The sequence below is a fragment of the Bubalus bubalis genome, chromosome 19, assembly GCF_019923935.1.
Source record: "Bubalus bubalis isolate 160015118507 breed Murrah chromosome 19, NDDB_SH_1, whole genome shotgun sequence".
Taxonomy (NCBI): Eukaryota; Metazoa; Chordata; class Mammalia; order Artiodactyla; family Bovidae; genus Bubalus; species Bubalus bubalis.
Window position 1 is genome coordinate 8,433,689 of NC_059175.1, and position 27,169 is coordinate 8,460,857.

Consider the following 27,169-nt stretch of genomic DNA (forward strand, 5'->3'; position numbering starts at 1 on the left):
TGCAGAACAACTGGGAGGAAAAAACAAACACAGCCATCAGCTACCAGTCTCCACTCTCCTCCAGGTGAAAACAGAACTGTTGAAGAGCCTCTTGGCTGCGGCTGTAGCACTTACATAGAGGACAGTGTCACCGCCCTGAGATGAACTAAGAGCCCTACCCCCCTTTATCTGGGCTACAAACTAGGAAGACTTCTGTTTAAACTCATCCAATTACACTAGAGAATACTTTCATAAAATAGTCATTCTTAACCAGCTTTTTAGATCATAAGAACCATATGTGAATCTGATAACTGGTATACACCCCTTCATCAGAAGTATGGATTAACACCTACACAAAATCTTATATAAAATTTCAGGGGAATCATAGATTCATCAGAATCCCAGATGAAGAGGAATCTTTTACTGAGTATCACTGTAAAAATCTTTACACTAAGTAAATATAAGACTATTTTAACATCTTAGTTAAAATATATCTCCCCCAATTTTAGATAAGTCAGACTAAGTATTCCTTCCAGACTTGTTATTATTCAAATTATACAATTACTCTTTCTAGAGTTGTTATGGCTATAAGTATACCTCATTTAAAATATATTCTTATTAATAATATTCATTTTCAAAGAAAACATTTCCTGAGCACATATTTTTAAAAGGAAAATTTAAAGGTAGTCTATAAAATCCTAACTGACATTTCTAATGCATTTTAATCATTTTAATAAAATTTATATTAAGTGAGTTTTTAAAGACCACTGTTCAACAGAATGTAAATGAACTTATAGAAAACCAGAATAATGTGCATAACACATAACATTTATAATCCCAAAATTATACTACTGAAAGACTATGTAGTTTTAAAGGGGGAAAAGTAAGTTTCATTTTGCATTAACTGATTCAACAAATTCAGCTGTATTTTCTATTAAGTCAAGAATATATTCCTATAGGCATATTTTAAACAATTATATATTTTATATTTATGAACTATTACATCTTTAATGGAAATCTATTATTCTCAAAAACTTCGGCTAAATCAACACTGAAAGAGCTGTTCAAAGAAATTAACTCACCCAAGTTGTGAATAATTGCTTGCAGATTTTGCTAGTTTCGTCATTGACCTGGAGTACGCCTCTTCTATTGTAGCTCTGTTAAATCAAATATTAATATTGTAAGGGCTCTTGTTTAATGACCAAACACAAAAAATACAAAATAATTACAACTGCAGAAATAAACAGATAATTCAAAGTATATGTTAAAAATAAGTAGGTATGTGGTCATGAATTTCTAATCTATCTTTAAATGCCCTTTGTGCACATCTATTTAAAGAACTTGTCTGGTATAGAACTAAAATAATGTATGTCACCAAGAAACTTCGGTATAAAGTCACTCTTTTTTTTTCTTTAGTACCAATGGTTATGTGAACAGGAAGAACAAAAGTACTGCTTCCTATATTGTCTCTATACATACAAACTGATTCAGTATGAAAATCTTTTGTGTTTAACATAGTTTTATTATTAACACTGTGATTTCATGATTATGCACACTTACTAGAATACGAGATTGATGACAGTCATCTGCACAAGACTATTAGCAAGTCTGAGATCCTGAACTTCAAGTTCTTAATCTGGTCTGTGATTAGATGTAAAACACTAACAAATTAATATTTCACACTATAATATTGTTTTACATACTATTATTCAGCATACAGAATTTTATGCTAAAAAAACTGAACCAAAGCCATTAAATACGGAATAGAAAAAAATGTTCCCATAGACACATAACTTACAAATAAAAAATATGATACTGTCTTGGCCTTTCCAACTCTACAAAAGTTAAGTTCTATCTTACCTCTCCCGTAATTACCCTATCCCTTCTCAATCTGCGCTACCCTTAACAGAGGAAGTCTACAACTACCACTGCCTTCCATTTATTTACTCTGATAGGTTCAACTAACATTGTTTTTAATGTGCAAATCCAGATCAACACCCTGTTCTTGAATCAAATCATCTGTTTAATATCTAAATGCCTCAAGCATAACTCTACCTAGATATTTTAATCACCTCAAACTCAGAATAGCCAAAATAAGCTTACCTCCAAACTCTTCATCAAACCCAACCCCACAAAAACTCTTTTAAAAAAAAGGAACTATTAATAGTAACTGCCTCTCACTGACAGCACTGTGGTTTTTTTTCCTGCTCCTTTAAACTTCTATGCATTTTTTTAATATACTATATTACAAGAGTAGTACTTTAATAATTTTTTAAAAGTTAATACAGAAATAATATATCCGTGAATAAGTTAAACAGCAAGGAAAAAATAGTTCAATTTCCAGTAATAGCAAATTGATCTAAAAACCTTCCAATGAGAAAGGAGAAAAGTAGGAGAGGTGGAGGGTATGCTTAAAGGGCATCAGAGAACTGAAGACCAGTTAAGAATCAGTAAGCCAAGATCCAAGAGGAGGATATCCAGAGAGAGAGACAGATATGTAGGGCAGCTTTTCCCTGGGGGCATCTAGAAGAGGCAGCTAAGACTGAGAAATGGAGCAAAGCCTCACAAGGTAAGCTTCAGACTTGCCACAGGTGGGAAGCATGAGAAAATCCATATCCTTTGAATTGAGACCCAAAGGGTAAGCATAAGGAGTTAAGGATGAACCATAAGTAGGCAAGCTCTCAAAGTGACCATAAACTCTTATCTTTTCAAACTCTGATACTAGACCCTGCATGGTTGTCTTAAACACATTCAAACAACCACCAGGCACATAAAGAAACAAGATAAGATGAACAATTAGAAGAAACAAATTTAATGATGTTGCAAATGTTAATATTATAAAGCTCAGACTTTATGAGTTTATGCATTATAAAAATATAAATTCTATATCTGAAAAACACAATAACCAAAATTAATATCTCAACGGATGCAGTTAAACTGTAGATTTAATACACTGTAGTGTGTGTTAGTCACTCAGTCACTCACTCAGAGTGTTTGACTCTTTGTGACCCCATGCACTAAAATCCACCAAGCTCCTCTGTCCATGGGATTCTCCAGGCAAGAATACTGGAGTGGGTTGCCATTTCCAATCTCCAATATACTGTAGTGAGAATTGGTAAACTAAAGAGAGGTGAGAAGAATCTATTCTGGTTTAAAGCTCAATGAAACATAAACTAATACAATATTGTAAATCAACTACAATCCAACAAAAATTAATTAAAAAAAAAGAAAAGCTCAATGAAACACAAGACTGGGAAACAGAAAAGAAAAATAAAAGACAAAGGACAATGCAAAAATGTCTGACATGTAAAGAAAGTAAGAACAGGTCAGAAGAAATATCTACAAGAGATAATGCTGAAGAATTTTCCAAAGCTGATAAAAGCTATCAAACCACAGGTTCAAGTTAGCCCAACAAATCCTAAGAGGACAAATAAAAAGATATGTACACATTAATAAAAATAAAAAGATAAGTCACAGCATAGTAAAACTGGGGAAAATCAAAGACAAAAAGAACATCTAAAAGCAGCTAAAGCCTTCCCACCATCAAATGTTACCCTCAAAGGAACAATAATGAGACTGACAGCTAACATCTGAACAGTAAACAATGCAATAATCTTTGAAGAATTGTTTTTAATCTAGTAAAATGCAAAACCATAAAACTCCTGGAAAATAACATAGGAGAAAACTTAGGTGACATTGGCTATGGTGATGTCTTTTTAGATAAATCACTAAAGACACAATCTATGAAAGAATTCACTGATAAGCTGGACTTCATTAAAATAAAAACCAGCTCTATGAAAGATGTCAAGAAAATAAGGAAACAAGCCACAGACTGGGATAAACTATTTGCAAAAGAATGAGAAAAAAAAAAAAAAGTTATCCCAAATATATTGTTGACTCTTAAAGCTCAACAGTAAGAAAACAACCTGATTAAAAAATGTGCCAAAAACTTTAAGAGACACCTCATCAAAGATAACATAGAGATGACAGACAAACATATGAAAAGATGCTCTACATCATATGTCATCAGGGAAATGTAAATTAAAACAAGATACGACTATGTATCTATTAGAATGGCCACAGTCTAGAACACTGACATCAGCAAGGATGTGGAGCAACAGAAATTCCCTTTCACTGCTGGTGAGAACGCAACATAACACAGCCACTTCACAAGACTCTTCCTCACAATCTAGCAATTGCATTCTTTGCTATATACTCAGAGGAGTTGAAAACTTAAGTTCACACACAAGAATGGTTACAGTAGGTTTATTCATAACTGAAAAGCAGCCAAGATGTCTGTCCTTCAGTAGAACAGACAGAATGGATAATGAATTCACATCCAGACAGTGGAATATCATTCAGCATATTACTAAGTGAAAAAAGCCAACCTAAAAATGCTATTATTACATACTGTCTGATTCCAACTACAGTTGACCTTTGAGCACCACAGGTGTGAACTGTGTGGGACCACTTATACACAGATTACTGAATGATCCACAACGGTTTTAATCTATGAATACAAAATTGCAGATATGAAGTGTCCACTGTAAAAAATATACATGATATTCAACTACACAAAGGGTTGGCACCTCTAATCCCTGTGCTACTTAAGAATCAACTACAATATGACATTCTCAAAAAGGCAAAACTATGGAAACATTAAAACAGAACACCAAGGGTTCTAGACAAGTGAAAATACTCACAGAATATTATAATGATGGGTATATGTCATCATACATTGACCAACCCACAGAATGTGTAACACCAAGATTGAACCCCAAGGTAAACTACGGATTCTGGATGATTGTGATGTATCAATGTAGATTCATTCTTGGTAAAAAAAAAAAAAAAAAAAGTATCATTCTGATGAGTAATGTTGATAATGGAAAGGCTATGTGTCTGGGGACGGGGACACACACAAAACCTCCTTTCAATTTCAGCTTCCCTGGTGGCTCAGTCAGTAAAGAATCTGCCTGCAATGCAGGAGACCCAGGTTTGATTCCTGAGTAAGGAAGATCCCCTGGAGAAGGAAATGGAAATGCACTCCAGTATCCTTGCCTGGAGAATTCCATGGACAGAGGAGCCTGGCTATCAATTTTGTTGTAAATCTAAAACTGCTCCTAAAAAATTACAAAAAAAAATCTTTCAACTAGAATACTATAACCAGCAAAAATACAAATGAAAGTAAACCCTTAATAAAATAATGGATCTAGGTGATGAGCATCAATGGCTACTAACATCATGAAAGAGATAAAAACAAAATATTATATGTCTTTGATGCAAGTATACATATTGCCAATGAAGTAGTCTCATCAAAATATTGAACTGAATTTTATCTAGTTGCTACATTTTATTCTATTACATTTTTTTCTTCTCTCATCTTAGAAAGCCTCCTTTTTTTAATGGCTATCCTAGAGATTGTAACATACTTCCTTGATGTATTAATTTCTAGTAATAATTGGTACTTTCATCATTTTCCTGAAAACCAAGGAACCTGAGAACACTACCACCTCCTGACTTCTATGCTTTATATTCCATTAGTGAGTATGTGTGTTTAAATTTTTACTCCGGAAATTAAAAGTTTTCTATTTTTAAAACACTTTTTATTGTGGAAATGTACACTTATATGCCATCTTTGTGTTGTGTTTCTTTAGCTTTTTATTATAAACCACTAAGTAATGAACTGTACAAAAAGATCTTCATGACGAAGATAATCACGATGGTGTGATCACTCACCTAGAGCCACACATCCTGGAATGTGAAGTCAAGTGGGCCTTAGAAAGCATCGCTACAAACAAAACTAGTGGAGATGATGGAATTCCAGTTGAGCTATTTCAAGTCCTGAAAGATGATGCTATGAAAGTGCTGCACTCAATATGCCAGCAAATTTGGAAAACTCAGCAGTGGCCACAGGACTGGAAAGGTCAGTTTTCATTCCAATCCCAAAGAAAGGCAATGCCAAAGAATGCTCAAACTACCACATAATTGCATTCATCTCACACATTAGTAAAGTAACGCTCAAAATTCTCCAAGCCAGGCTTCAGCAATATGTGAACCGTGAACTTTCAGATGTTCCAGCTAGTTTGAGAAAAGGCAAAGGAACCAGAGATCAAATTGCCAACATCTGCTGGATCATCAAAAAAGCAAGAGAGTTCCAGAAAAACATCTATTTCTGCTTTATTGACTATGCCAAAGCCTTTGACTGTGTGGATCACAATAAACCTTGGAAAATTCTGAAAGAGATGGGAATACTAGACCACCTGACCTGCCTCTTGAGAAATCTGTATGCAGGTCAGGAAGCAACAGTTAGAACTTGACATGGAACAACAGACTGGTTCCAAATAAGAAAAGGATTACATCAAGGCTGTATATTGTCACCCTGTTATTTAACTTCTATGCAGAGTACATCATGAGAAACACTGGGCTGGAAGAAGCACAAGCTGGAATCAAGATTGCTGGGAGAAATATCGATAACCTCAGATATGCAGATGACACCACCCTTATGGCAGAAAGTGAAGAGGAACTCAAAAGCCTCTTGATGAAAGTGAAAGTGGAGAGTGAAAAAGTTGGCCTAAAGCTCAACATTCAGAAAACGAAGATCATGGCATCTGGTCCCATCCACTTCATGGGACATAGATGGGGAAACAGTGGAAACAGTGTCAGACTATTTTTCTGGGCTCCAAAATCACTGCAGATGGTGACTGCAGCCATGAAATTAAAAGACGCTTACTCCTTGGAAGGAAAGTTATGACCAACCTAGATAGCATATTAAAAACCAGAGACATTACTTTGCCAACAAAGGTCCGTCTAGTCAAGGCTATGGTTTTTCCAGTAGTCATGTATGGATGTGAGAGTTGGACTATGAAGAAAGCTGAGTGCCGAAGAATTGATGCTTTTGAACTGTGGTGTTGGAGAAGACTCTTGAGAGTCCCTTGAATTGCAAGGAGATCCAACCAGTCCATCCTAAAGGAGATCAGTCCTGGTTGTTCTTTGGAAGGAATGGTGCTAAAGCTGAAACTCCAATACTCTGGCCACCTCATGTGAAGAGTTGACTCATTGGAAAAGACTCTGATGCTGGGAGGGATTGGGGGCAGGAGGAGAAGAGGACAACAGAGGATGAGATGGCTGGATGGCATCACCGACTCGATGGAAGTGAGTTTGAGTCAACTCCGGGAGTTGGTGATAGGGAGGCCGGGCGTGCTGCAATTCGTGGGGTTGCAAAGAGTCAGACACAACTGAGCAACTGAACTGAATGAACTGTAATATAGTTTCAACAGTTTTTAGTATTTTCACAGTCTTGTTTAAAACAGTTCTCGGACATCAAATTATTACCTGTCCATAGACACTTATGTATCTCTAACAGCTAATGATTTAGAGGACAATAATATTACCCAGCTAACAAAATTAATGATGATTAAATATTTTTAATGTCTAGTTTATTTGTTGAATCCAGGTGGTTATGTTTTTTATATGTTTTGTATAGTCATTTTTTAGATTTAAATTATTTTACTTTTCCTGTGATGCTTTTGTCCTGGATCGCTTTTCTTCTTTTTAAAAAATATCTTTTAATTCCTCTTAATGTGGATTTTCTGGTGATAAATTCTCAGTTTTTGTTAGTTGGTCATATCTTTAATTTGTCTTCATTTAAAAAACCTTTTATTATGAACACTTTCAAACATGTATAAAGCTTACTCAGACGCTAGGATCTTAATATAGTGAACTTCCATGTTGCAATCTCTGTGCTTCAGCATGGTTAACCCATGGCCAGGTTTGTTCTGTCTATTCCATACCAGTACTACTGAATTGTTATAAAGCAGATCTCATTTTTACATGTTGGTCATAGCTGCTTTTGTATTAAAGAACAGAGGGACTTCCCAGGTGGTCCAGTGGCTAAGACTCTTGAGCTCCCAATGCAGGGCGCTTGGGCTGGATCCCTGGTGAGCAAACTAGATCCCACATGCCACAACTAAAACCCAGTGCAGCCAAATAAATAAACACATTAGAACAACAACAAAAACACTAGAGCTAAATAGCTGAGACAGACACCAAATCACACAAAAAAGCCTTTTTACAGAAAGTTTGACAGCCTCTGACACAACAGATTTGAGCCTAAATATATCTGGAAATACACTGATGTAAAGGACTAAATGATCCAAATAAAGAATAAAGATTGTGAAAATGGCTTTAAAAACAAACAAGAAACAGTTTTACACCACCACAATACAGGGAAGAAAAAAAGTACAAGTATAATGCAAATACTATCTAAATGCAAAAAGATGAAACTAAATAAAGACTTCAACACAAAAAACACTGCTAGAGATACAATAGGATACTTTAGAATGGATTTTTTTTAAAAGTTCAATTTACCTGAAGATGTACTAGTTCTAAATTTCTATCCATATGGCCCAAATATACAAAGCAAAAAGTGGCAGAATTACATAGATGAACATTCATAATCTACATATAAGGTTTTCAAAACAGCTCTTTCAGAAACTGATAAAATGAGCAGGATTAAAAAAAAAAAACAAAAAACAATGAGAATATATTAGAATTGGAACAGCAGAATTTACAAATTTACCATAATATATAGAGAACTTGATATCCAACAAATGCAAAATACTTTCAGGTAGGTAAAAATATTTACTAAAATTGACTCTATCCTGGTCATAAATCAAGTGTCAACAAATTCCAAAACACTTAAATCATATAGAGTATGTTCTCTAACCACAGTGCAATTAAGCTTGAAAAAAAGAAAAAAATATACCTTTAAAAATGAACACATATTTGGAAATTAAGAAATACACTTCTGAATAACCCAAAGAGGCAAACAAGAAAACACAATGAAACTTTAAAAATATATTTAAACAAAGTACAATGAAAATCCTGTATCTCAAAAATAATGGAGTACAACAAAAGCAAGGCTTGAGGGAAATACATAGAGTTAAATGAATATATCAGAAAAGAAAAAAGTTGAAAATTATTAAGTTAAGCATCCATCCCCCAAAATTTAGCAACAGAACAGCAAATTGAACACAAAGTTTAAGGAAATAAAGAATAAAAGTTAACAAAACAGAAAATACATATATAAATAGAGATCAACAAAGTTAATATCTGGTTCTTCATAAAAACTATTAAAACCAACAAACATCCAATGAGATTGATCATGAAAAAAGGGAGAAGACACAAATAACCAGTATCGGGAATAAAAAGTAAGACGTCAGTACAGATCCTGTAGACAATTTTAAAAGTTCTCTAAAGAATATTAAGAAAAACTTTTTGCCAATATATTTGAAAATTTACATAACGGAAAACTCCTTAAAATACAACTTATCAAACTCAGTATCTGAATAGTCCTATAACTATTTAAAAAATTAAATACATAATTTAAAACTTTCCTACAAAGACAATTTCAAGCCCAGGTGGTTTTACCAGCAAATTCTATAAAACACATAAGGAAGAAACTATAATCTTCCACAAATTTTTTCCAGAGAATAGAAAAACAGGGAATATACCCCAACTCATTTTATGATGCCAACAAACCCTGATTAGCAAAACCGAAAAAGGACATTTAGAGAAATTTTCAAGTCAATCTCACTCATAAATATAGATGCAAAAATACAAAATAAAATAGCAGCAAACAGCTCTACTAATGTGTAAAAATGATTAATACATCTTCACTAAATTTGACTTATATCAGGACTGGAAAGTTCAAAATTCAATGTAATTCAGATTAACAGAAGAAATAAAAAACAAAGAAAACATCCATTCATGATTTTCTTGAAAACAAAAGCCTTACAAAACAATATGTAGAATTTCCACAATCTGATAAACAGAAGGGAAAAGAACTGGAATGAATTTATTTAAGAGTGGGATGTGGGACTGGAAACAAGACTGGGACGCCTCTCATCACCATCTCTGTTCAGCATTACACTGGAGATGTATGCCAGTGCAATAAGAAATCAAATAAAATATATACAGATTAAAAAGGGAGAGGTAAAACTATCATTTTCACAAGATGACTGAACACACAGAAAATCTGAAAGAATCTACAGATAAATAAAATTACCAGAATAAGTAAGAACTTCCAGGCTGCTGGACATAAAAATCAAAATATAAAACTCAAGCATGTTTACATAAATCTGCAACAAATAACTGACAAATTGCTTTTATCTAGAATATATAAAGAAATTTTTTTCAATGTATTTTTTAAAAGGAAAGAAAAACCAGAAAAATAGGCAAAAGATGAACAGATACTTCATTAAAGAAAAGATGCCAATTATATATGAAAGGATGTTCAATCTCATTATTCATCAGGGACATACAAGTTAAAGCCACAATGAGTACTACTTATCAGTATGCCTCAAATAAAAGGATAAATAAAACCAAGTGTTGTTGAGGACATGGAGCAGCTGGAACTCTCCAACAAGGCCGCTGCTGCTGTAAATTGGTACAACCACCTTGGAAAATTCTTTGGCATTATCTACTAGAGTTGAACATACATATACTCTAAGACTCGGCAATTCTACTCCAGGGTAAATCAAAGTGAAATTGAAAGCGTTAGTCGCTCAGTCATGTCCTACTCTTTGTGACCCCATGGGGTGCAGCCCACCAGGCTCCTCTGTCCATGGAATCCTGTTCCAATTCTACTCCAGGGTAATTAACTGATATAAATATACATACACTGAGACACATGTTCAAGAATATTCAAAGCAGTATTACTTGTAACAGTAAAAACCTGGAAACATCCCAAATGTCTGTCAACAGTAATAGATAAATACATTCAGTATATTTACATAATTTGATATTAAACAGCATTATAAGTAAATTCAACACAAATGAATCTCACAACAGTGCTGAATAACAGAAGTCAGAAAAAATACCTACTATAGAATTAATTCAAAGTTCAAAAAATAGGTATAACTTACTTCCTTTGACAGATAAAATTACCATATATTCATAAACGGAACACTACTCAATAGCAAAGAATAAATTAGTGACGCATGCAACAACATGGACCAATCTCAAAATAATTATACTGAGTGAAAGCACTGGACAACTAAGTATATCCTGCATGATTCCATTCAGATAAAATAATAGAAAATGCAAACTAACCTAAGTATCAAAAGCAAACTAGTATTAGCTTATGGATGGGGGGTGGGGAGAGAAGGAAGGAATTACCAAGGAAAGATAAATAAGTTCACTATCTTGATTGTGGTGATGGTCATGAGTGTATGTATATGTCAAAATGTATCGAACTCTATGCTTTAAATATACGCACTATATTGTGTGTCAATTATACCTCAATAAAGCTGTAGGCAGGGAGGAAGGGAGAGAGGGAAGAAAGAAAGGAGCAAAGGAGAAAGGAAAGAGAAAGGAAGGAAGCATGGAGGAGGGCAGGAAAGAATTACAAGGGTATGACAGAAATAAGTCTGAATGACCAGCTTAAGAAGTTAGTTAACCTTTCTGGGCCCCAGTTTTCTTATTTATAAAATGAGACTTAGGCGGGTTTCGACAGTTAAATGAGACAGCGTATGCAAATCCTGGGGCTTCCCAGGTGGCACTAGTGGTAAAGAACTCGCCTGCCAGTGCAGGAGATGTAAAAAAGGCAGGTTCAATCCCTGGGTCGGGAAGACCTCTGGAGGAGGGCATACTAACACACTCCAGTATTCTTGCTGGGAGAACCCCATGGACAGAGGAACCGGGCAGGCTCGCAAAGACACTATTAAGTACATAGGGTCGCAAAGAGTCAGACACAACTGAAGTGACTTAGCGCACACACACACGCGCACACACACACGCAAATTTTTAGTGCACATCATATGTTTGTGTGTATATCATTTCTTCTTTTCTTTCTCATTCACTCCTTCAAGAAATATGAGTATCCAATTGTTTCAGGCTCTCTGCTAGGCACTGGGATACAACAGAATATTGTATACTGTTTCCCTTATAGGAGAACATAGAAACAAATAACAAAAATAAGAAATTACAACATTTTATAAATACTACAAAGAGATATGTGATCTTGAGAGAGATTATAAAAGGTGATTTTGACCTAGTCAAAGAGATTAGGAAAGGCATTCCTGGAAAGGTGAGCATTAATACATTGCTGACCTCTAAGGTCAATACGTACAAATAAGGACTAAGCATGTATAAGTGAAATGAAGAGGAACTAAAAAGCCTCTTGATGAAGATGAAAGAGGAGAGTGAAAAAGTTGGCTTAAAACTCAACATTCAGAAAACGAAGATCATGGCATCCAGTCCCATCACTTCATGGCAAATAGATGGGGAAACAGTGGAAACAGTGGCTGACTTTATTTTTGTGGGCTCCAAAATCACTGCAGATGGTGACTGCAGCCATGAAATTAAAAGACACTTACTCCTTGGAAGAAAAGTTATGACCAATCTAGATAGCATATTGAAAAGCAGAGACATTACTTTGCCAACAAAGGTCCGTCTAATCAAGGCTATGGTTTTTCCAGTGGTCATGTATGGATGTGAGAGTTGGACTATGAAGAAGGCTGAGCGCCAAAGAATTGATGCTTTTGAACTGTGGTGTTGGAGAAGACTCTTGAGAGTCCCTTGGACTGCAAGGAGATCCAACCAGTCCATTCTGAAGGAGATCAGCCCTGGGATTTCTTTGCAAGGAATGATGCTAAAGCTGAAACTCCAGTACTTTGGCCACCTCATGCGAAGGGTTGACTCATTGGAAAAGACTCTGATTCTGGGAGGGATTGGGGACAGGAGGAGAAGGGGATGAGGCTGGATGGCATCACTGACTCGATGGACGTGAGTCTGAGTGAACTCTGGGAGTTGGTGATGGACAGGGAGGCCTGGCATGCTGTGATTCATGGGGTCGCAAAGAGTCGGACACGACTGAGTGACTGAACTGACTGACTGAACTGAACTGAAGCATGTATAAAACTTCGACTGATAAAAGCCTGTCAACAAAATAGCCAATGTTTCTAGAGAGGAAAAAGGAGTCTAAATAAACATAAGTCTGGTGTGAGCTTAAGTTTGAAAGGCAATTTGGGGTCATACTATGTAGGCCTCTTAAGAGCAATGGGAAGCCTCTGAAGTGGTTTCAACAGAAGCTGAAACTTCAACTTTGAAAGACTTCACTTTGAACTTTCAAACTGTAGCCTGAAAAAGAAACCTCCAATTGCAGTACAGAGAATAAACTGCAGGAGAATAATCATGAACGCAGACAGGACAGTTAGGCACTACTGCTCCAGTCCAGGCAACAATGGTGATAGCTTGGATCAGGACAGTGCTGTTAGAGATTCATTCTATCAAAAAATGTTTCCTGAGGGCCTACCAAGGGCCAAGCTCTACCCTAAGTGCAGGACGATGAATAAGAAAAAAAGGAAAAAAACAAAAAGAAAACAAAACCCTGTTCTCGTGGGGTTTATATTCTAGTGGGGAGAGACAGGCTAAATAAGTAAAATATCACTCATATCAGGTGGCTATTAAGTGCTGTGGAGAAAAATAAAGTAGCAGCGGTCAGATTCTGAACAAAGAAGGGTGACCCAGGAGTCCTGGACTTCTTATAGTAACTGACACAAACAGGACTAAAAGGCGTAATCACGACTGCCCTGTTGGTCGCAAGGTAGATAATTACAGTAGTGATGGGAGTGTTGGTCGAGAAGGAGGCTAGAGGAAGGGCCAGGGATGCAGAGTTCCACTGTCTTTCCTTTTACTCTTTCCAGTGATGGAAAGTGTGTCAGTAAGGGACAACTTTATCCACAGCACTTAGGGCTTATGGTCCCCCTTTCAACTGCAGCAGAAAGCTGGAAGTCAAAGAGGATTTTTCTAACGTTACCTAGTTCCTCAGTTCCTACAAGTTGATAAACTCCAAGAAGGCAGAAGCTGAATCCTTATCGCCACAATCCCCAACACACAGCAGATGTGGGATATATATGGAAAGAATAAATGAATGGCATATTGTATCTAAAGGCAACATATCCCTATATTAGCAAGGAAAACATTTTAAATGTGTTCACATAAAAATTACCAAGTGGGACCAGCCACAAAATAGCCTTAATCAAATTAAATTATGCTGATACTAATAGTTTTTAATTGACTATTATATTCTAAGAGTATTAAAGAAAACTATATGTTTTGTAAATTTGCACAATTAAAAACACATAATTAAGGATTTTTAAAAATAAGTCATAAAACTATATATAGCTAAATATCAAATTCAGAAAATTTAAGTCTTTTCAAGTTATTTTAGTATGTTTAATGACACACTTGTTTAAAGAAACAGTAATTCTTACCCTACAAAATTCCTGTTTTATCACCTTGCTAGCATATTTAATAAAAAATACATAGATAATATTCTCAAGCAGTGATCTGCAAACCAGATCAATGCCACTGAGAACCACTACTTAGGCCGCAACGTATAGATGACAGAGAACCACTACTTTAAAGTGTAAAGAGTATACTTTTTAAAAGAGTAGTTGATTACTTTTATTCAAATCCAACTAAAATTTTTCTCAATTATTCATATTCTGAAATGTTTCTCAATAATGAATTATTAAATGACTTATTAAAAAATACATACCTTTCTCTTACAAAATCTGCTAGTTCTTTTGTCGATATCTGTCCATGTTTCATATTATGGTAAAGGACATCAAAGCCACTATTTTTTTCCCCCTAAAATTTAAAAAGATTTTTAGTTTAACAAAAGAACAGATCAAAATTACTTAAGCATAATTAACATGCAATTTCAATGTTCAAATGAACTGTTTTCCTTAAGTTAAGCATTGCTCCTCACTGTATAATTTTAAACTGTATCAAAGGAATACTATAGGCTTTGATAAAGTGTACATTATATACACATATATACACAACATACATATACACACTCTATAATCACTATTAAGGATATATTAATGAAACACATTTGAAATTTAAAAAAATAAATGCAGTGTAATTTAGGACTTTATTTTCTTGGGGTCCAAAATCACTGCAGATGGTGACTGCAGCCATGAAATTAAAAGAGGCTTGCTCCTTGGAAGAAAAGCTATGACCAACCTAGACAGTATATTAAAAAGCAGAGATATTACTTTGCCGACAGAGGTCTGCATAGTCAAAGCAATGGTTTTTCCAGTAGTCATATATGGATGTGAGAGTTGGACCATAAAAAAACCTGAGGGCTGAAGAACTGATGCTTTTGAACTGTGGTGTTGGAGAAGATTCTTGAGAGTCCCTTGGACTCAAACCAGTCAATCCTAAAGGAAATCAATCCTGAATATTCATTGGAGGACTGATGATGAAGCTGAAACTCCAGTACTTTTGCCACCTGATGCTGACTCATTAGAAAAGACCCAGATGCTTGGAAAGATTGAAGGCAGGATGAGAAGGGGACGACAGAGGATGAGATGGTTGGATGGCATCACCGACTCAATGGGCATGAGTTTGAGCAAGCTCCGGGAGTTGGTGATGGACAGGGAAGCCTGGCGTGCTGTAGTGCATGGGGTCACAAAGAGTTGGACACAACTGAGCAACAGAACTGAACTGAACTGAATTTAGGAAAGATAAACATGGACCATTACCAAATCCCATGTCAATCCCTTTACCTATATTGAGGGATTCCTGATTTTTTAACTCCGAGTCTATACTTTAAAATAACTAAATCTTGATTTTTGAGTCAAAACAGCATTTACTAATCACATAAGCACTAAACACCACAGAACACTTTATAATCGCTAACGTAAGTCTCTCAGTAAATTTAACTTGAGATATCAGAAAGGAGGTAAAGTCTTAATAAAAGAGCAGTAGCAGACTATAGGCTGTGTGTTAAGTCGCTCAGTTGTGTCTGACTCTTTGCAACCCCATGACCTCAACTAATGGAAAATTAACAGAACCAGATTACTGTACAACCCTAGAAAATCTTAGAGCCATTTAATCCAATACAGATTTAAATTAGCAAGTAATAACAAAGAAAACATTAGAAACAAATTTTATGGGTGAAATGAAAGAGTATAAACTAAGTTCAAAAAAAAAACTAAGTTCAACAACTCTTTTTACAATCAGCAGTTTTAGTTTTTCTTTAGTGATTAAGTCCCTGGGTCGGGAAGATCTCTGGAGAAGGAAATGGCAACCCACTCCAGTATTCCTGCCTGGAAAATCCCATGGAAGGAAGAGTCTGGTAGGCTACAGTCCATGTGGTTGCAAAGAATCGGACACGACTGAGCAACTTCACTTCACTTAGTGATAATAAAAAGAACTGAACGTATTTGTTGGAAATAGAAAGCAATGCCAAAAGCAAAAGTATTATGCAATCTGAGACTTAGTTTTCCACAGTTCAACAAAAACAGGAAACATATTATAGAAACTTCCGGCTATGTTGAAGTGATTCCTAATAAACCTGTCAGCTAGTATAGCAAGTAACCAGACTGTTACACATACAAAAAATTAAAATATATGTAAATGAGATAATACAAATAGTATCCCTAGCATACTGAACATCCATTTCCATTTTATCAAGGATATAAAACTAAGAGTCTCCTATAAATCTGCTGCTGCTGCTGCTACTAAGTTGCTTCAGTCGTGTCTGACTCTGTGCGAACCCATGGACTGCAGCCTATTAGGCTCCTCCATCCATGGGATTTTCCAGGCAAGAGTAGTGGAGTGGGGTGCCATTTCCTTCTCCAGTTCTCCTATAAATCTAAACACATCCATTTTTGCTTCTATAATTTTTCATGTTTAAAATAAACTATGATCTAACTTGAGTTCTTTACTTTCTCTGGGTTTTTCATGCAAATTTATTCCAGCCAAAATATTCTCTGAGGTAACCATTATCTCTAGTCTATAGCAAGCAAAAAAAACAACATGAAGATTAGTAAATAAAATTACAGACAAAATAATCAAGGACCTGAAATCTCCAAGGGATTTATTCCATTACTTGAATATACTGCAGAAACTACAAATAATTAAACTATCCACCAACTCCCATAATATAGTCATGAACCCTGAAAGAAAAACAAATCTGAAATCTAAAATCATAAAATCCATAGTCGGGAGCTCTCAGTCCCCAAAATTCTTCCCTGACAACTACCAGTTTTCACTGGCACATAATTCTAAGTCAGGTTCCCAATGTGTGTTATGCATATTCATTATGCATATTCAAAATAGAAAGAAGCTGGTGCTATGCTGTGTTCAGTCGTGTCCAACTCTTTGCAACCTATGGACTACAGACCACCAGGCTCCTCAGTCCACAGGACTCTCCAGGCAAGAATACTGGAGTGGGTTGCCTTGCTCTCCTTCAGGGTATCTTCCCCACCCAGGAACTGAACCCATATCTCTGGTTTCTCTTGCATTGCAGGCAGGTTCTTTACCCACCGAGCCACCTGGGAAGCCCACTCACTCATTTGACGTTCTAAATGTAAAAACGCCCGATTCTAGGCACTGTTTTCTTAATTTCACAAACCTGTTAACACAAATACTTAATGGATCATTAACTTTTCTTTGTTAAAACTAAGCAAAAATTGTAATACTTTCAAATGGCTCTATCTCCACACACACACACACACACACACACAAATATACATTATCTTAAAGAAAAATGTTCAAAGGTAAGTACCAAAAAAGAACCCAAGCCTACTATTACCTTATCAAAACCAACTTTATAGTTTTTGATAAGAAACGACAGTGTATTAAGCATACACATATCTATATACAGGTGAAAAATACAGTGGGAGACAGAGCACTGGAGCTCATGTCTAGACACATGTGGCTTCAGTATCTTCACCTGAAAAAACAACTGGAAATTCTGGGGAGATGGGGAAGACTACTCTTGAAACTAGCAATCCTAACTCATAATTCTGTCACCATTTGAGATTAACCAGTTTTCTTAAAACTACAAGTACTTCCATGCAAGTTCTAATTCATCTTTTAATAGCTGCCAATGTTTTTATTCTAATTCAAAGACAAGTAAAATAACAGGAAATATTTCTGAATTACATATCCATTTTATCATCTTAGACCTTGAAGTGGATATGTTCCTATCATTTCCTTTAAATTCATTTTTCTTTTATGTTGGGGTATAATTGATTTACAATGCTGTGTTAGTTTCAGGTGTACAGCAAAGTGACTCAGTTACACACACACATATACACATTCTTTTTCAGGTTATTTTCCCATATAGGTTATTACAGAATACTGAATAAAGTTCCCAGTGCTATACAGTAGGTCCCTGTTGATTATTTTATATGCAGTAGTATGTACATGTTAATCCCAAACTCCTAATTTATCCCCATCGAGCACCGTTTCCCTTTGGTGATATGTTTTTTTCGACACACAAAAAAATTTATCTTAACATATTCTGTTAACTCAAGCCAAGCTGAGCTTGCTTTTTCTTAGCTAACTACAAATACACAAATGTACAAGCAAATAGACAACAGTTTTATCATCAAGTAGAATTATAACTAAAGGTGTTTTCTGGTCTTCAGTATTTCACTAAAACTGGACGTTTTCATACCCTTTGTCCAGCAATTCCACAGTTAGAAATCTATACCGCAAAAACACACATACAAAGATAAATGTGGAAAAATATTCACTGCAGTTCTGTTTATAATTGTGAAAAAACAGGACTCAAAAACATCCATTAACATTACTGGTTAAACAAACGATAGCATATCCTACAATGAAATATAGTGTTTTTTAATTGCATTAAAAACTTGCAGTCGAATTTTTAGTATTAATCTCTTAAATCTGCCCAGATATACGTAAGTGAGAAAAAAAAAGCATGATGCTATTATTCATAAAAGCAAAAATAATCTAATGTTGGGAACGACCTAAATGTCTCAAATTGATGAATAGAGCGACAAAATGAGGTAGCATCACACAATGGAATACAAATCAGCAATAAAAAGTAACAAACACTGACACATAAGCCCTTATGGATTAACCTCATAAACACTTACTAAGTGAAAGCCAGACACAAGAGACTATATATTGTATGATTCCGTTTATACAAAATGTAAGAACAGGCAAATCTACAGAGTTGAGGGTAGAAAAGAGCATTAACTGTTAAGCGGGCATAATCTAATCCCTGGGAGGATAAACATGTTCTAAAATTGATAATGGCTGCACCATTCAGTAAAGTTATTAAAAATCAATGACTCGCACACTTATATTGGGTAGATTTTATGATATATAAAATATGTTCCAGTAAAACTTTTTTTTTAAAAAGCAAGGTGTAAAACAGCACATGTAGAATTTGATTTTCATTGAAAAAATTAACAGGTTGCACACATGCACAGTCAGTCACTAAATCGCGTGTGACTCTGCAACCCTCTGGACTGTAGCCTGCCAGACTCCTCTGTGCTTGGATTTCCCAGGCATGAATATGGCAGCGAGTTGCCATTTACTCTTCCAGGGAATCTTCCTGCCCCATGGATTGAACCCAGATCTCCTGCACTGGCAGGTGATTCTTTACTACTGAGCCATCCAGGAAGCCCAACAGGTTGCATATATGCATACAAAAAGAATCTATTAACAGCAAATTATTTCTGGAAACTGGAATCATGAGCATAGATTAACTTTCTAACAAACAAGTCAAGTCTTTAATACAGAAGCAGTAGAGTTAAAAGCTATGGTGATAAGCAGTTTGAAAATGCAATTTTCTCCCAGGTATGTTACAATTGTTGATATAAAATCTTGATTATCAACAGCCAGTTTTTTCCTTCTTCTCCTCAAAGTTTTATTCTTTTTTAGCAACAATTTTATTGTGATATAATTCACACGATACAAAATTTTCAAAGTATACAAGGCAAAAACTGTTAGTATACTTAGAGTTGCAACACCAGCACTGCCCCACCACTGCCATCAATTTTAGAACACCAGAAAGAAACTCAAATCCTAACAGCCAAGCTTTTAAGAGAGGTGCTCATCAGTGATGAGCTTTATTTTCAATTGTTTTTTAAAATTTATTTATAATTGGAGGATAATTGCTTTACAATATTTTGTTGGTTTCCACCATATTATCAACATGAATCAGCCATAGATACACATATGTCCCCTCCATCTTGACCTTCCCTCCACCTACCTCTCACCCCATCCCACCCCTCTAGGCTGTCAGAGAGCGGGTTTGAGCTCCGTCACACAGCAAATTCCCTCTGGCTGTCTGTTTTACATGTGGTAATGGATATGTTTCCATGCTACTTGTCAATCCATCCCACCTTCTCCTTCCCTCACTGTGTCTTTGTCATTAGTTCAATCAACACATAAGAAAATACCTATGTCCACAAAAACAAATCAGTACACTAATGTATATCAAATGCTTATAATGTTTGTAATGTTTAGAGTAGCATTATTCATAATAATCAAAAGATGGAAACAACCCAAACGTCCATCAACTAACAAATGGATAAGCAATGTGATATACCCATGCACTGGAATATGATTCAGCTACAAAAGAAATGAAATACTGATACATGCTATAATATTGATGAACCTTGAAAACATTATGCTAAGAGAAAGAAACCAGTCACAAAAGATTATACGATTCCACTTTATTTAAGGTCAGAAGAGAGAAACAGAAAGTAGATTAGTGTGTTTCTCGAGGTGGGGTGAGGATGAGACAGGGTTGATAAAAGGTACAGGATTTCTTTTTGAGGTAATTTAAATTTGACTGTGATGATGGTTTACAAATATCTGTGAACACTACCAAAACAATGAAACTGTATATTTCAAATGAAAAACTATGGTACACAAAATGTATTCAATAAAGTTGTCTAAAAAACTAAATAACAAAGTGAAGTGAAAGAAGCTCAGTCGTGTCGGACTCTTTGTGACCCCATTGACTGTAGCCAGCCAGGCTCCTCTGTCCATGAAGTTCTCCAGGCAAGAATACTAGAGAGGGTACCCATTCCTTTCTCCAGATCTTCCCAATCCAGGAATCAAACCCCAGTCTCCCACATTGCAGGCAGATTCTTTACGACCTGAACCACCAGTGCAGCCCAACTAAATAACAGTTTATCAATATTACTGATAATCAATTCTAGCAGGGAAATTTTCAGTATTAACTGGCAAGAACAGCTACTAACACCATTGCTGATCCAAGAAGGGCAATTACAATGAAGGCTCAGACTAAGACTCTTTTCTATGCCAATCTCAATGTACATTGCAGAGGTAGCATTTTCATAGAAAGTCCCCCTGGAAGTGCCCAAGGTAAATAAAACTTTGTCATAATCCAATACAAACAGGTGTAAAAATCTTTTTAATAATTTCTAATATGAAGTGGGACAAAGTTTCATCATCCTTTAAAGATGGAAGTCCAGAATCATACAGATCCTTTCAGTTCAGTTCAGTTCAGTCGCTCAGTCATGTCCAATTCTTTGCGATCCCATGGAATGCAGCATGCCAGGCCTCCCTGTCCATCACCAACTCCCGGAGTTTACCCAAACTCATGTCCATTGAGTTGGTGATGCCATCCAACCATCTCATCCTCTGTCGCCCCCTTCTCCTCCTGCCTTCAATCTTTCCCAGCATCAGGGTCTTTTCAAATGAGTCAGCTCTTCGCATCAGGTGGCCAAAGTATTGGAGTTTCAGCTTCAACATCAGTCCTTCCAATGAACACCCAGGACTGATCTCCTTTAGGATGGACTGGTTGGATCTCCTTGCAGTCCAAGGGACTCTCAAGAGTCTTCTCCAACACCACAGTTCAAAAGCACCAATTCTTCAGCACTCAGCTTTCCTTATTGTCCAACTCTCACATCCATACATGACCACCGGAAAAACCATAGCTTTGACTAGATGGACCTTTGTTAGCAAAGTAATCTCTCTGCTTTTTTTATGCTGTCTAGGTTGGTCTAACTTTCCTTCCAAGAAGTAAGAGTCTTAATTTCATGGCCGCAGTCACCATCTGCAGTGATTTTGGAGCCCCCAAAATAAAATCTGCCACTGTTTCCCCATCTATTTGCCATGAAGTGATGGGACCAGATGCCATGATCTTCATTTTCTGAATGTTGAGCTTTAAGCCAACTTTTTCACTCTCCTCTTTCACTTTCATCAAGAATCTCTTTAGTTCTTCACTTGCTGCCATGAGGGTGGTGTCATTTGCATATCTGAGGTTATTGATGTTTCTCCTGGCAATTTTGATCCCAGCTTGTGCTTCAGCCAGCCCAGCATTTCTCATGATGTACTCTGCATATATAAGTTAAATAAGCAGGGTGACAATATACAGCCTTGACATACTCCCTTTCCTATTTGGAACCAGTCTGTTGTTCCATGTCCAGGTCTAACTGTTGCTTTTTGACCTGCATACAGATTTCTCAAGAGGCAGATCAGGTGGTTTGGTATTCCCATCTCTTTCAGAATTTTCCAGTTTATCATGAGCCACACAGTCAAAGGCTTTGGCATAGTCAATAAAGCAGAAATAGATGTTTTTCTGGAAACTGCTTTTTTTTTTAACAGATCCTTTAAGAGAAGACCACCTATCATTTCTTCTAAATACGCTAATTGAAGTAAGATTCCTGAAATTAACAGTTTGATTTGTATCAGTGCAGATTCCTCCTCTGCATACATACAAAAACATGCTTCTTTTTAATATAAAAATGAGATAATTTATGCATATTGTTTTACATCTAAATCATCAATTTAAGTGAAATTTAGCTGAAAAGATAACTAAATAAAAAGGCCACCAAGTCACTAAAAATGTTCAGATTTTTTTCTGGTCTAATATAGAGTCTTGCGGCTTCCCAGGTGGCTCAGTCGCTAAAGAATACTCCTGGAATGCAGGAGACCTGGGTTTGATCCCTGGGTTAAGAAGATCGCCTGGAAAAGGGAATGCTAACCCACTCCAGTATTCTTGCCTGGAAAACCCAGGGACAGAGGAGCCTGGTGGGCTACAGTCCACAGGGTCGCAGAGAGTCGGACACGACTGGGTGACTAAGCACACAATATACAGTCTACAAGTGAGACAGCCTGGAAATTTCAAGTTAAAATCTTTAAGTCATCAAAGCTATTTTGGCAACTCAAAACATTCACTTTTCTGGCTGATCTCATAACTATACACTTTTATTTTTTTAATAGTTATAAAATACAATCAAAATACAAAGTATTTCCATCTGAAGAAAAATGTGCACTGTATTAATGATGCTATGAAACTCCTATCTTAATGAAAGTAGAACTGTCTACATATCTGGGTTTTAGAGAGCCATGGAAAGTAATAATGAAAAAGCACAAAACTGTAAATCCTATAGATTTTAATTGGGCTCTGATACTTCTCCTTCAAAGAACTTTTAAGGGCAACCGTATATTAAACACTAAAATTAAAAACCTGGATATTCTTCACTTTTGGGAAGTCAAAGAACGAGAAAATAGGCAAAAGATTAAGAGTGCATGCTAGATAATCAGGTTATTCATTAAAAAGTTGATTTTACCTAGTTTCCTTTTTAATCAAACTTTTTTCTGGAAGGAGAACAGGATCAGGAGGCACCGTCACGTGGACAGCAATATCCTGCCTAAGTTCCCTCTCCACTCGAAACTGCTGCAGAAATGAATAAATATCATTTCCAACCTTTCTACATTCTCCCTTCACTCTAGCTCTTACTAACATTTAACAGGTAACCTAGGACAAATCACCGCAAAACATAACATTAATTTGTGTTTGATATCATCTCATTTTATTCTGTCTTCTCTGAAAAACATGATGAAACATTAAACTAATTCTGAAGATTTTTTTTTTTTTTTTTTTTTTGCTTTGAAGAATGGCCCCTCTAGTGAGGAATTTTCTAGATATTTTTGATAGGAATTCAACAAATATGCAATGATGGCCCTCCAGGGCCATTTCTTTTTTGCCTTGAAAACCACTATGAAAAAAAGAATACATGCACACAGTTTTTCTACAGGTAAACAGGACTTCAACCACAAGTTATAACCTCTACGTATTAAAATTTTCACACAAGATCACTAAAACTATTATGTAGAGCTCTTGGCAAGATATTGTTAAAGTAGCAAACAGTGATTAAAATGCAGAATGAGTACTGCTCAGCAGTCAGAACAGTAGTTGCTCAAACACATCTGCTGATTGGTTGAAAGTAACAAATCTTATTACTTAAAAAAAAAATCATTTTCTCACCCCTCAAATACTCCTCCCATATCTTTTAAATTACAACTCAGCTCTTCCAGTTAGTTAAATCCTTAAGCCATATAAAAAAATATTTTACAGATACAACAAAAACAGCAGAAGCAAATAGTTTTGAGCTAATTCTCTTACTGTTTTATATTTCAAATTTTCTGTACTATTCTGTATATAAATTTATTTTCATTACTTTCAAAATGAAAAATAAAACAATTTCAGCTTTTTCAAAAACTTCTCAAGCTATGCTTGGAAAGACACACAAGGCTACCTTCTTAATCTGGCATTTCATTCACATTGATTGGTGATTTAAATCACCAATACTCGTAATTCATGAATGGAAAAAAACAAAAACTGAAAGTAACCTAAATGTCTAAAAGGAGAATGCTAAAAATTACATCTTATCTATTCCATGAAACCTATACTGAAAATATTTTCAAAGAATACTTAATCACGAGAAAAATGCTTTGATGTTAGTATCATTTGAAGCTATCAAGATACAGAAGTATATAGAACTCGCTAAGAATTTTGTATTTCCAAAGAAAATCTTGGAACAAAAGGCTATAGGTAATTTTACTTTGTTATGTCTTTTAACTATCACATAATAAGCTATAAACAAAAAGGAAAACACACACACACCCCCCAAAAAAAGGAAAAACATCTTCACTGACTATCTGTTATTATTCAGTCACTCAGTCGTGTCCTGCTCTTTGCAACCCCATAGACTGCCAGGCTTCCCTGTCCTTCACTATCTCCCAGAGTTTGCTCAAACTCATGTCCATTGAGATGGTGATGCCATCCAACCATCTCATCCTCTGTCATCCCCTTTTCCTCCTGCCTTCAGTCCTTCCCAGCATCAAGGTCTTTTTCCAATGAGTCAGTTCTTTGCATCAGAGGGTCCAAGTATTGGAGCTTCAGCTTCAGTATCAGTTCTTCCAGAGAATATTTAGGGTTGATTACCTTTAGGATTGACTGGTTTGATCTCCTTGCAGTCCAAGGGACTCTCAAGAGTCTTTTCCAACACCACAGTTCAAAGGCATCAATTTTCCGGCACTCAATCTTTTTTATCGTCCAGCTCTCACATCTGTACATGACTACTGGAAAAACCATAGCTTTGACTATATGGACATGTGTAGGCAAAGTAATGTGTCTGCTTTTTAATATGCTGTCTAGGTTTGTCATAGTTTTCCTTCCAAGGAGCAAGTGTCTTTTAATTTCATGGCTGCAGTCACCGTCCACAGTGATTTTGAAGCCCAGGAAAGTAAGTCTCTCACTGTTTCCATTGTTTCCCCATCTATTTGCCATGAAGTGATGGGACCAAATGCCACAATGTTAGTTTTTTGAATGTTGAGTGTTAAGCCAGCTTTTTCACTCTCCTCTTTCACCTTCATCAAGAGGCTCTTTATTCCTCTTCGCTTTCTGCCATAAGGGTGGTGTCAATTGCATACCTGAGGTTACTGATATTTCTCCCAGTAATCCTGACTCCTGCTTGTGCTACATCCAGCCCAGCATTTTGGGTGATGTCCTCTGCATATAAGTTAAATAAGCAGGGTGACAATATACAGCCTTGATGTAATCCTTTCTCAATTTGGAACCAGTCTGTTGTTCCATGTCCGGTTCTAACTACTGCTTCTTGACATGCATATAATTTTCACAGGAGGTATTGGTGGTCTCGTATTCCCATCTCTTCAAGAATTTTCCACAGTTTGGTGTGATCCACACAGTCAAAGGCTTTAAGAGTAGTCAATGAAGCAGATGTTTTTCTGGAATTCTCTTGCTTTTCTATGATCCAAGGGATGTTGGCAACTTGATCTCTGGTTCCTCTGGTTTTTCTAAATCTAGCTTGAACATCTGGAAGGTCTCAGTTAACATACTGCTGAAGCCTAGCTTAAAGGATTTTGAGCATTACTTCGCTAGCATGTGAAATGAGTGCAATTGTGCATTCGTTTGAACATTCTTTGGCATTGTCCTTCTTTGGGACTGGAATGAAAACTGGCATTTTCCAGTCCTGTGGCCACTGCTGAGTTTTCCAAATTTTCTGGCGTATTGAATGCAGCACTATCACAGCATCATCTTTTAAGATTTGAAATAGCTCAGCTGGAATTTCATCACCTCCACTAGCTTTGTTTGTAGTGACGCTTCCCAAGGCCCACTTGACTTCACACTCCAGGATGTCTGGCTCTAGGTGAGTGATCACAGCATTGTGGGTATCTGAGTGGATCATTAAGATTCAGTGTATTCTTGCCACCTCTTCTAAATGTCTTCTGCTTCTGTTAGGTTCATGCCCTTTCTGTACTTTACTGTGCCTATCTTTGCATGAATGTTCCCTTGGTATGTCTAATTTTCTTGAAGAGATCTCTAGTCTTTCCCATTCTATTGTTTTCCTCTATTTCTTTGCATAGTTCACTTAAAAGGGCTTTATCTCTCTTTGCTATTCTCTGGAACTCTGCATTCAGATGGACGCATCTTTCCCTTTTCTCTTTTGCCTTTCACTTCTCTTTTTTTCTCAGCTATCTGTAAGGCCTCCTCAGACAACCATTTTGCCTTTTTGCATTTCTTTTTCTTGGGGGGATGATTTTGATCACTGCCTCCTGTATAATGTTACAAACCTCTGTCCACAGTTCTTCAGGCACTCTATCAGATCTAATCTCTTGAATCTATTTGTTACTTCCCCTGTATATTCATAAGGGATTTGATTTAGGTCATACCTGAATGGTCTAGTGGTTTCCCCTATATTCATCACTTTAAGTCTGAATTTTGCAATACAGGAGTTCATGATATGAGCCAGTCACTGCCTATTAAGCAACTAGTAGCTAACACTTCTTATCTAAGGTTGCAGCAGCCACTAATTTGCATTACTTGTATTGTACCTTCCTATCTTTTCCCTCAAGTCAAGCAAACATGCTTGTCATATCTTCCATACATTTTACTCCTGCTATTCCATCACGGAGCACGTGATGGAAATGATGGAATTCTGTGCCTCAACTTCATCACACCGTTCACTAATCACTTCTCAATTTAATCCTCTCTGCCTCTGGCCACTGCAGCCATGTTCTCTAGCCTCTTTACCAGTAGATACACAGAGGAAGCCTGAACAACCTA

At 36.2% G+C, this 27,169-nt stretch overlaps 1 protein-coding gene across 1 annotated transcript in view; it reads right to left on the bottom strand.

Annotated features, from left to right (window-relative positions):
- The window catches only part of FCHO2 (FCH and mu domain containing endocytic adaptor 2), a 123,888-nt gene that overhangs the window by 90,280 nt on the left and 6,439 nt on the right, over nt 1–27,169 (bottom strand). The window contains exons 2-3 of the mRNA XM_006062110.4: nt 14,543–14,634; nt 1,062–1,136 (exon numbers count right to left, since the gene is read on the bottom strand). Coding sequence (XP_006062172.1) covers nt 1,062–1,136; nt 14,543–14,634 — 167 coding nt within the window. The remainder of the gene's footprint in view (nt 1–1,061; nt 1,137–14,542; nt 14,635–27,169) is intronic.